The following is a 12559-nucleotide window of genomic DNA, read 5'->3' on the forward strand; positions in this document are numbered from 1 at the left end:
CCATTTAGCTAGGACAATAGATAAAGGTTTGATAGATAGCCGCTAGCATAAGGTCAATTTCCTTTGCATATTCCTTCAGGAACCATGGAGGTATCCCGTCTGGACCAAATGCTTTGAGTGGCTTTAACAATTCTAGCTGCTAAATGACGCCAGGAACGGTAACAGTAAGGGTACCAACAACCGGGATATCAATGAGGTCTTCATGAGAATATATGCGTTCGAAGAGTGATTGCTCAGGAGTTCCGCCTTCGGATTTCCATCGCTTATGATTTTACCGTCAACCTAAAAATGAGAGTCCCCAATAGGGTTCTTTAATCCCTCGATCCCGACTAAAATTTTCTCTCAATCCCGTAATCCCGACGGTTTATACCAGCCATTCCCGATCCCGATCATACAATTTTGTCTTAGCCCATTTCCTAAACTTAGAGAGGCCTTTCCCGTGGATAATGACTTTTTTAACCAGCATTGATCCGTTAAAGTCTATAGTCACCGTAAGGCGTGAATTTATCTTTTTCACCAAAATGATGATATCGTTCATGTTAGAAGTTTTCAAAGTCTTGCACGAATAACATACGCTAGTCACGGTAACGACTTCCTTTTATTAAACTTCGATCATGGGCAAACGTGTATGTACAGGCAAGTCAGTTTCAAAGAGACGAATAACAACAGTTCCATAGCAACGGAGATTAAGAAAATTAACCGAACACAATTCTGCTGTTGAAGCGTATACTTCTTCTGAAGCGGGAACCGCTTCAAGTACCATATCGCTATAACTTCAGTGTAGATAACAATGAAGTGAACGCTAATGATACACTTAAAATCCTTGGTGTTACATTATATCGTAAGCTCAGTTTTCTCGCACATGTCTTTCAAAGAAGCAAGTTTTTAGATAGATTAATTATTGCTTTTCTTTTTAACGTTTTTCGTTTCATGCACATGTTTTAACGAGTTTTTATCACTCCTAGATGTAGCGTGGGTAAATAAAGAATTACATTGTATTGTCAGCCTCTCTTTCCAAGGATGGAATGTCATCATCACCACTCGGGGAATCGTACTCCAATATTCCATCTTCCTCTTCTTGTTTCCCGCTTCTTTCTTGCCGCTCTTCGAAATCAGAGCGTTCGAGGCTGACCGGTCCGACTGGCTGAATTTCTCTCTGATAGAGGTACGACGGGAAGTTCCAGCTCTTGCCATCGTTGTTTCCGCCCAAATCGTTCAAGTGATTGTTTGTAATAGTCGCGGCATCAAATCCTGCAAACCTGCGTGAAGGATCCATTCATTCCATGATTAAAATCTCAGTGAATAGTATGCCATATTTCAGTAGTTTTTTTTAAATTCCATATCCTAGTTTTTGGCATTTACTATTTTAAAATTCATAAATGGCATTTCTCTTTCATCCATGAAAAGAGGTATTACACATTTCTTTAACTAAATTAAGAATCATGAAGTCTACTTAATGGCAATGAGTTTGAAACTTCATTCTAAATAAGCACACTTTACAAGAGAATATGTTATATTTATTCGCTGTCTTTCTCGTATATATGATTACCATGTGTCTCAAACCTTTAATTCCCAAGATTTCATTAGTAACTCTCTTTACTGTCTGCCATAGAATTCACGTGACGTTAGTTTGGAGAATTTGGATTTGGATCAACCAATAATCTCCTAATTGATATTTTTCTTTATTCTCATTACTTGTGTGCTTGATATCGTGCTGATAGTATAAGGAGAAATTCTGTCTTGGTCACTAGTGGGACTTGAAGTTAAAATGGGGGATTTCATTCTACCTAAGTGATTAAAATATTCTTATGCTTTCAAATTTCACATAAACTGTGATGAGAATCTGCATGTTATGATACACTTACAATGAAAAAAACCTGCTTCTGGTAGCGTAATACATCTTCAATGTTTAAATTTACATGGGAAATGCCATCATAACTTAATGCTTGACGTGCTTTACTCATACATGTCAGTTGTGTGTACGTATCATACGTAGAAGTGTCTTAGGAGAGCAAACAAACAAATGAACAGAAGACAGAGAAAAAGGGCAACTGTAACTTTACCATATGAGAGGAAAAATAATCACAGAATACTGAAGAAGGGAAGCTTGAAAAATTTGATTTGTTGTAGGGTTTGCCTACAAGGTGTCAGATTACCAGTGTGGACCTGGGTCTTCTCTTCTTTTAGCTGGTAAAAGATAGATACTGAAAAATAGATGAAAAAGTACACATTGTCAAAAGAATTACACTTTATCAAATTCTAAATCATCATTTAGAATGACATAAGCAGGAAAAAACAATGAGCTTTTTCGTATTCACCGTTAAGTTAATTAGATTTTGGATTCTACAGTCAGACTGGGTGACATTAAATTTATACATATCACGCTTCGTTATTGGTCTGTTTACATGGAAGAGTAATTGTTATTATATCTTCACAGATGTTTTCGTTGCTGTTGCAATTAACATTCATGACACAGTTTCATTTAACATAGAATGTTTCAAGAACTTACTTTCTCCTCAATACCATTTACTATTTCTGGAGCACAATCAAAGGAAGCAGATTATTAAAAAAATTATAACTTTTGATTCAGGTAATTATTTGAATATGTGAGTAATATTTGATGTTTTCACGCCTAACAGGATGATCAAGCTGAAGATAGCCTCAAAAAGGAGTAAACTCGACTGTAGCGATTAGGTGACTAATTTGGAAACTTGAGCACTTGGTAAATACACCTTGGCTCGCAATGCGGATGATTACAATTTGCTGAATCAATCGAAATTTCAGTCCCCATGCAGGAACCTTTCTCACGACCTGTACAGTCATTTGCTATGAGAGAACTTTAGAAAAATGCATTTGTGTCGGTAGAACTTTTGTAAGTACAGCACCACCTGGTGGCAAAAATTAATGATTTCCGATAGGCGTGAACATTTGGGAAAAGTTATGGTGGTAGTTTACTCATTTTTGCTCAAATGCATGGGGTTTGATGATTGTTATGTATATCTTCCAGCTTTCAAACTTTCAGCTTTGTATTAATTGTAACTGTTTGCCATTTCTATTTCTCTGTACATTAAGCCCTCAAAAGTTGAAGCAGGTGAGTCTTCTCTCCTGGGCAAGGGGATCCTTTAAAAGTAGGACAAGGAAGAACCCCACTGTTCTCTTCTACGGTTGTGCTTTACAGGCTTACAGCGATCACTTCCTCTGATTTGAAATAGACCTCAAATTGCAGTAACGACGGATTAAATGGCAGCTCTTGGTCTTGCTGTTGTGCGTCCTTTTGACCCTCTACCAAAGCGGTTGTTTCAACGTTGGAAGAAAGGCTCACGTTCTTCTTAGGAAAACGATACGGCATAAGGAAGATGGCCGGTGTCTTCTTTGCTCTTGTCCCTGACAGAATGTTGTCTAACACTTCTCCCTAGAGATGTTGCAAAGTCGTTCATCTCTCTTGTTTCCTCAAGGGTCATTCTCGCCATTCCTTCTTCAATCAACGTTACAGGTAGCTTGGGAGGAGGGGAGGAATCCATAACTTTGTTCGGGTAATAGCTCTTAGGGCCGGTGAAGTAATGGCCTCGATACATTCTCTTCATAAGTTCCCTGACACAAGATGCGCGTACGAGTGAAGTCATGGTGAACATATTTAACTGCTGAGTACCTTTTCTTATCACAAAACTTGATCATCAAAGCAAGTCCTTTTTGAGACATAAAATGGTGATCGCGATCCTGATCGATGCCGAGAATCGTTATAGACAAAATCAACTTTGGATTTAAAGTGAGGTCCGCTTCATGAAATGGGGATTACGATAATATAACACAATTACTCCACTCTGAGGACCACTGTCTGAGTTCTTGTCTATAACGATTCTCGGCATCGATCATAGTGTAGTAGTGTTCATTACTGCGAGGATCGCTTAGATATTCGTTTCTTTAACCGCAGATCTCATATATGATTTTCATACATTTACAATCATTTATTTATCCAACTTGCTAGATATCGGCAATTCTATTGACCGATCTGAGCAGTCGGCGAAAGTCACTCCGTGAAGTTTTGGCGATGGTTGATATCTTTCTACCAAATCGCTTTGAAAGTTATCGACCTTACGCAACAAGTTATCTTATCTGTCAACCATTTTCTGACAAACACTACAAAATCTGGACGAGGAGGAAAAAAGTCGAAAACCAAAAATATAAGTCTTCGAGCTGTTTTGTAGTTATGATTTTATAGTGAGTTTGGCTATCTCCTGTTTCGTTATGTCTATGACATGCACAGTTTTTGGAAGAAAGACAGGATTATTTTAGTTGAATATAAAAAAAAAAAAAAATTAGAAAAAAGGTCACTGTCGTACTAGATTTGGCGAGATGTGGGTTTTGTGAGGGATGATTCATTTCTATTCGCGCTATCTAAAATGCTTCCCCGAAGATGATGATTATTATCTTCGTCGGGCATTGTGCTGCATTTAATTTTGCTGTCTGGCTCATATGGAGAATTTTGCGGGCTAAAATATATTGCAGCCTGCTCGTACGCTCGCGTGATTATTCAGACTATTTTGTTGCCATTATTTCAGTTTTTATTTTCTCAATGCCCCCAAAAGTAGTAATAATAGTGATAATAAAGTTCATGTTCTTGGGTATAAATGTATGCTTTGGATTTTTCTCATAGCGTATTTATGCCCGCGAACGTAAATAAGCTCTATTATTTTAGTTTAGTTTAATTAAGCGGCGTATTTTCATAAGCATATGACATACCTATTAAATGTTGTTAGAAGGAAGAATCCCTGAATAGAATTATATGGTTTTAAAAGAGAAAGGAAGATGAAAAATAGGTAGAAAAAGAAAGTAATATACATTTACCATCCGCTGAGGTGAGTTGAATCTTGGAAATGTCATCGCGTGACAGCACTCATTTCTCCAAACTACGGCGGAATCCAAGCAAATGCGTAAAATATTAGTAAAAAAACAACTCTTCCGCCGCCACAAAACCTGAAGTGAAACAGTTTTATATTATTTCCATGAATGGTGATGAATTCAGGTGAAAATTAGCCTCAGATAGTGTCCATTTTTGGTGGGCTGCATCCATTTCGTTACATTCCAACGGACATTACGGATAACCGCTTACAGGGGTCAGCGGACGTAAAAATAGAAACAACCAGGTAATTATGGAAGACGCCTGTTCTTAGAGGGTCTCCTGGAATGCGGATTCTCACGTTGTAGCACGGAGACAGTGTTTCTGTATGAATGTCGAGATGATGTAACTACACATCTAAAAAATTGTTTTTCATCGCGTGCAAACCTGAAAGAATATGAGGTCATCCTGCAAAGGGCTGGCCTCGACCGTTTGTCTCATGAATAAGTGAAAACATTACGTGTTTGTGCTCGCCATCGCTATGGTATGGGCAAGTACAGGAGGCCTTCAAAGCTGTGTCAGTATCCGGGGGACAAAGGACCACCTACCAGCGTCACAAGTCGTGACGTGATCAACCCTGCCATGGCTAAGGAGGTGTTTTAGTTGTTTGATATATCTCTGCCGAAACTTTCGGAGGATTTTTTTGTCATAAAAATTTTCTTACTTCACAGTGCTTGTCTTATAGGGTATTTTTGATTACTTTTCTTTTATCTTTCCATAAGCTATATGTTCACCCGGTCGTAAAAAAAATAAAGCAGATACGAATTCTACATTATTTGCTCCCAAAGAGGATTGTACAAAAACACATGCTGCTGAAAAAACGTACAAGTTAAGGTATGCTTAAATTGAAGAAATATCTTTTCTGAGGAAGTACAGGCTGAGAACTTATAGGTGTTTAATGACAGTACACAACATTCATTATATGTTCACTTTATCTTCTCTGTGAGTAGTAAATGAAGTTTTAATCTGATTACAAGGCTAAACAACATTAATAAATAAAAACTGAAAATAATTTGTTTGTGACAGAGAGCCTCTGAAGACTATACACTACGCTGAGCCGATTCCAGGTTTTGCAGCAACGCCTAAGACGATCTTCACGAGTCCTCAGGTCCCAGCCTGGACCCTAAGTACAATGAGTGTTCAAGGCAGTGGTAGCTCCAACGAAGAAGAGCCCTTTATCACTCCGCGAGATGCTGAAATTCTTCAACAACAACACGGCAATGTCAAAATTAGCAATATCAAGTTCGTCTGCAGACAACTTCTCCCCTTTTACATCTCGCCTAAAGACATCACGGGAAAATATTACCGAACTCGATCACCAGAAAAGCCAGGAAAAAGTTCTCCAAAGTTGTCTTCTGGTTTATGAGGTGGTAGCCCCGAACGCAAAAGGGGATTTATTTCAGGCGCTATCCAAATCGAGTGCAAGAGCATCAGAAGACGATGTTAGTGAAGAACTATCTGCGCTGATGACGGCATATAGAGATGCACCTTGTAAAAGAGTCAAACTACAGATTTTAAGTCTGTATGCCTACAGATTCCCCACAAAAAGACTTATGAAATATCACGAATCATATCAGCCCCTCACGCGCAGGCAAATTAAACAAGTCTGGAACATGCCAAAGAAAAAGGACCTCGAATCCCACAGGAAAAAACTGTCCAACATCGAATTCGCCTTCCAATGGCAAAGGTCAATCAATTCGTCGATTTTGCCAATAGGCCTTACTTCTATCAAGATGTGGCTTATGGTACTAGAGTAATCAAACTAGAAACGGGAGAGAAACTGGCCATGCCTAACGTCGTGTGCACCGTAACTCGAACTACCATGATAACCCAGTATTTACAGTACTGTGAAGAGGAGGCGTTCTTACCCCTCAGCACGCGAACTCTTTCTAAGATTCTTGAGGTAAGGGAGGCATCCTAGAAAAGGTCACTTCAAGGCTTGGACAATAGTCAAACAAGAACGCTAAGGTTAAACAATTAGAAGGCTTTAGCAAATTTCACAACTTCTTTTTTGAGGGTGAAGGCATTTGTGTCTGGCGATGTTATGGCATTGGTAGTGGGAAGTTTTTTCCTTACAAGTCTTTAATTGTGCAACCGCAAAAATCACCGTCGCTCATTACCAAGGAGCCATTTTTCCCCATAAGCGTGTCTCGAGTCCTGAAACCAGAGACGAAAACTGAGCCTGAAAGCGCAACTGTTTTTGTTTGTCCCGAGCCTGGCTGCACAGAAACTTTTGCAACATTTTCAGACTTTGAACTTCATTTAGATGTAGGAGAGCACGTGGTACAAAACGTACCGGCCGATCTGCAACATAATATATATGATGAACTAAAACGAGACTGGGTTGCTATGTTTGCAACAGTGCAAACCGAAGATCATCAACCCCAGCATTGCCAAACTGATTCAACATGTGCTCACAGCGAAAAATCTGTTCCCGGAGCAAACATAGGATGGGCTCTAGCCAAGGCAAGAAGTGGTTCTACTCAGTTTACTGAGAAGGTATAAAATTATCTGACGAAGAAGTTTGTCATAGGAGAGAAAACTGGACAGAAAGCTTCTGCAGAACAGGTAGCAAAAGGACATGCGCAATGCGAGAACTCATGATAGTTAAAGGCGTTTTGGAAGGGAAGAATGGCTTACAAAATTGCAAGTCCAAGGATTCTTTTCTCGCTTGCCATCTTCGAGAAGAAAGCAGGGTAAACACTGCAACTTTGAACGCTCCGTACAAGGTCAATATACTTCGGCCGAAAAACGTTTTTCCAGAAACGTATTGTAGATCCTTCTAATGTCTGATTCATCACTGTGATTGCTTTCAACAGTGTTGGATTTTGTAGAAATAATTATTTTAAAATCATCTCCAACGCTCCATCTAACTTGATATGCAATATTTGAAAATTTATATTTCATTCGCTTCTGCAGTTTTTTCGATGTTTATCGAATGATAGTGCATTAAGAGGCCTTTTTCTTTATAACTGCGTAGTTTTCTCATTATTTTGTGCTGTGATAGTGAGTTTTGAACCGGTTTTTGAAAGGGCACATTTTGGGACAGATTTTGCTGCTATCAGTTTGCGGCTCGATATTTTTGGTTTAAAGCAAACTGAAGCAAAAGAAATCATTTTGAAATAGTACTAGGTAACCTCTGCTTGGAAGATAAAAATCGGCCAATTTTAATTTTTAGCCAGAAATCATCGGTCGCTTCTTAGGTGCAGGGCCTCTTAAATCATGTTGACACGTAAATAATAGTCTTACAGGTGGTTTTTGGAGAAACACCGTACCAAAACGAAATTAAAAGGTACAAAAAAATTCCCATGACGTTTAGTTCAGCAAATCCGATCAAATCACTATAAAGAAGCATAATAAATAGAACTTTCGATTCCTCATGGGAACTCATAACTTTTTTCTTAGTCCCACGCTTCTGACAAGACAAAAAACATCTTTCTTTAGGAGCATAGTGAGGTATTTCACTTATCCGTGTGAATCAAACAGTTTTTAGGTAAATACTTCGATAAATTACAATTACCACTCATCATCGTCAAAGCATAAAGCTATGTTCTACATTTTTAGGGTCTCATAGATATTTTTCTTGCAATATCAAAGGAAAGAAATTAACCGGTTGCCGTAAAATAATAGCCCCATTTAGACTCTCTGACATCAACAAACAGGTGTACTGGTGCCTGTTTTATCATCACTTGTCACCCATTTGTTAAGGGTGACAAATGGTTTTATCAAGTGACCTGTGAAGCTTCTAGTAACTATCCAAGCGGTTTTTTTGTCTCGTCTTTTTCCCACATTGCCAAATAGGTGTACTGGTGCCTGTTTAATTATTTTATCAAGTGACCTGTGAGGCTTCTACTAACCTTCCAAGCCGTTGTTTGGTCTCGTTTTTTCCACACGACAAGTGGGTCTTAATGGTTCTACGACTGACGGCTAATGGTTTTATTTACAAAGCAAAGTTGTGCAGCAAAAGTATGACTATTGGCTATGACATGCAGGTAGGCCTTGAAGCGTTCGACACCTGCGTCATGAACTCGAGCCAAATAAGTTTTCTTGTTAGTCAGTCAATAATTACATACTATTTTTCTGATGTGTTCCCCTTTTGAAAATAAAGATGATAAATGAGCATGTCCCCGAGGCCATTACAGTTCGAACAGCAATTAAAAGAGCTTAGTTCATCATATTTCCACAGCAAAACCTTTTCATAGCGATTTCAGGGTGTTACGTGAATGACAATGACAACTCAGGGTTTAGCTTCACAAAGACCGTTTTTTTTTCCTTTTTTTTTGTCTACACATGATTTTGATGAAATTACAATATGATTTTTTTATGAATCTACCGATCATTCCTTAACGAATGATACGATTAGCAACGACACTCGCTATATGTTCCACGACCGAAGTGAGAAAAAGATTTTATGGTATCTCCTGGTGAGCAAAGTAAGTAGATTGACTGTCATCCACTATTTCACGGGGGTTTCCTCTTCATTCATATTATGACAGGTTTCTAGGAATAACACAATACATTTTAAAAATAGTACGAAATCTCGAAAACCTGAATCTACATGCTTGATAGTTGATTTGGGCGTCGCCATTATCAACAATCACGCGAAAGAAATCTCGAAACTGAATATTATTGTTATATTTATTGTAATATCAACATATTTACCTCCTTTGAACATTTTAGGTGAAGTTATATTACTGTTCGAGGGAGATATTTCCTTTGCTGGCCCCATCAAATACTATGTCGACCACAAGTACCATACGTACAATGATACTTTCAATGACGTGGCTCCATTCATCAGAGAGGTGGACATTTCAGTGGGTAATTTGGAGTCGCCATTTGCCAACCAACATGTTCTTAATCACCTTTACCGAGGGAGAAAATCAGTTTTGCTATATGCCATTCCTAAAGCTGCATCAGCGCTCAGGTGAAAATCATAACGGAAACTGGTAAAGTTTAAATTTACACAAAGAAGAAATCGTTTTTAAAGAGGCCTCCACAGTCAGAACAAGCTTCCGTTAAACTGCATGGAAAATTTCTTGCGTTACGAAGATTCTAGGAAAAGTTTGTGAAACAAGAATATATGGGAAAGTAAGAAAATTAGAAAGGAATACAAACAAAGTGATATTTGAATTTCCCGTAACACGGCAGCCACTTTTATCATCAGACGCTGAATAATTCTTTTATGTCCTATAAGGGCACATCATCCAAAATGGCGGCGCGTATAAAAATCCAGCTTAAATAGGACCCGTACCTTTTTTATGTCAACAGAGTTTATCTCAAAAGTTTGTTTTTTTATAATTTAAGGATGATTTGTTCTACAGTGGAGTTTTCCTTTAGAGGGTGCAGAATTTTGTAATTTCATTCTACTATGAAAGTGTGGGGTAATGCTTTTGAGCTCCTCTATCCGTTCTGAAAATCCTTAACTAGAACGCCTGGTGACACACAGTTATCAACGTGTTGCGCTCATCTTTTGAGCAAAGGCTTAATTCTAGCATTAACCTTAAATGACAAGACTGTCAAACCTCTATCAATATCTAAAGTTTCAAGTCTCTCAGGTGACCGGCTTGGGGTGGGATGATTGCAGTAAAACGTAATGAAGCTGATTTAACAATGTGAGAGCTTGTCTTTGAATTTCGTTAAGAAGTCTTCGATTGCAAATCTTAAACAAAGACGTTACACAGCCTTTGTTACATTATGAATTTAAAAATAATCTGTTTCGTGGTGACTATGACGTGCGCTGTTCTCGGAAAAGAAGGTACGATTTTTCCTTTTATTTTCTCTAGAAAAAAGATTACAGCAAAAGCAAACTGAATTGGATTATATTGGATACGTGAGCTGAAACTTTATTTCAAACCTTTATTAATACAAAATCGTTGTCTCTGCTTCTAATCTGCTTCATATCAGTAATAGTTATAGGATGAAGTTGTCAAGGTCGAAGGGTACAGTATATAATAGATGAATTGATTGCCCGTTGTCGACAATTGTGGCCCAAAGTGCTAAAATGCACTATATTGATCCTTCGACTTAAGCACTTTTTTTAACCAAAACCGAACAAGTTAAGGAAATGTTCACTTAGCGTAACCGCGAAATGGTTTTTTACCTCCATTTTGCTAATCAACCCACGGCTCTTTTGTTCCGCTTGAGAACTCTGTCTGTTTCTAAATTCATTTTTCCCTTTATCTAAGCGTGTGAAGTCTTGTTCTTACCTTTCCCCTCGAATTATTTTAATTCCAAGAAGGATATCACGAAAACTAACTTTATACCTGTAAGTGGATAATGGTTAGAAATGCTCTCATGCTCTCAAACTGCAAACTAATACCCCATTACACCAGCAAAACATAGAGCTGTAAGAACACCAATATGGAAGATTGTGAAATTAAAATGATTTACGAGCAAAGAACAAAGGGTGGAAAACTTGCCTGCGAGGATGCTGATAAAGGAAAAAAAACCATCGAACACCAATTCAATCAATAACAGTTTCTTCTTATCCTTTAGTGTTGAGTTGTCTTTCGTTATCTCCGCCTTAAATAACTTGAGCCTTAAGCGGAGGGCGTAAATTACTCTGTATTTCACTCTCTTTTCACGATAAAAACATCATGGGAATTTCTCTTAGAATTATATCACTGCGGAAGAGGTTACCTGTCTAAATGACACCTTCTATGGAGTTACCCGCGATTTTAACCCCATTGTGGCGCATTCTGCTGTCTTGCTAAAATGGAGACTTTGGCGGGTAAAAATATAGTGTAGCCTGCTCGCACGCTCGCGTGATTATTCATACTATTTCGTTGCCATTATTTCAGTGTTTATTTTCTTAATGCCCCCAAAAGTAATAGTAATAACGATAATAGAGTTTATGTTCCTGGGCATAAATACATGCTTTGGACCCAGTCATAGCATGTTTATGCCCGCGAACATAAATAAGCTCTATTGTTTTGATTTGGTTTCATTTAATGACGTATTTCTATAAGTATATGACATATCTAATATATAGATTTAGCCAAGCCCAAAAGCGGAGCTCTTCTTAGTTTATTTTCTAACCACTTATTATAATAAAAACTGTAATAAAACTCTTCAGCACTGGCTGTAGAAGAGTTTCTTCTAGGAGATTAAGAGACCAGTCCGGGGGGTGGGAAGGGAAGGGAAGAATTGGCGAGGTCTGGAAACTTGCGATAAAATGCATGCTATTCAGCGGTATCTTCGGGCAGCCGAGGACCTTCGTTGTTGTTCCTGATGTTTTTGAGCAAATTTTCGAAGACAGAGAATCTTTTCTTCTTCAGAAGAAGTGTGCGATGTCAGCATCAGTTGAAATTATATTCTTTTGAGCGTGACTGATAATTTTGGTTTGGGAAAATGAGCCATAATTGAAAGAAACGACGGTAAACTACTTCGAGTTTAGACTTCACTAATCGATTGAAGAGTATACACGTGATAACAGTGAATTAGTAAATCAAGACGCCAGAATCGTATGCGCTTCTCTTATATCTTCTCTTGAAGTTGCCAGGTATCACATCTTGCCCCACCATTATTTCCCTAACGTTTCAACCTCCTTTATTTCGCGTAAAAAATAAAAAGAAAAGTCATTTTCAACTCGTATTTGAACCTGTAATTTCTTATAACTTTTCCTCTTTTGGCTATTATTGTTTTATGATTGTCCTCCGGCTG

General features: G+C 38.2%; 1 protein-coding gene across 2 annotated transcripts in view; it reads left to right on the forward strand.

Annotated features, from left to right (window-relative positions):
• The first annotated feature begins 9160 nt into the window (after positions 1–9160).
• The window catches only part of LOC149040592 (uncharacterized), a 19439-nt gene continuing 16040 nt past the window's right edge, over positions 9161–12559 (forward strand). The window contains exon 1 of one of the 2 annotated variants that reach the window (XM_089182925.1): positions 9161–9330. In XM_089182925.1, the coding sequence (XP_089039051.1) occupies positions 9309–9330 (22 nt within the window). In that variant the 5' untranslated portion in view covers positions 9161–9308. Of the gene's footprint in view, positions 9331–10462; positions 10653–12559 lie in introns of those variants that run through there. The other variant, XM_089182924.1, reaches the window with a different exon arrangement.

Source organism: Pocillopora damicornis, chromosome 9, assembly GCF_964200805.1.
Source record: "Pocillopora damicornis chromosome 9, jaPocDami1.2, whole genome shotgun sequence".
In the NCBI taxonomy this organism is placed as follows: Eukaryota; Metazoa; Cnidaria; class Anthozoa; order Scleractinia; family Pocilloporidae; genus Pocillopora; species Pocillopora damicornis.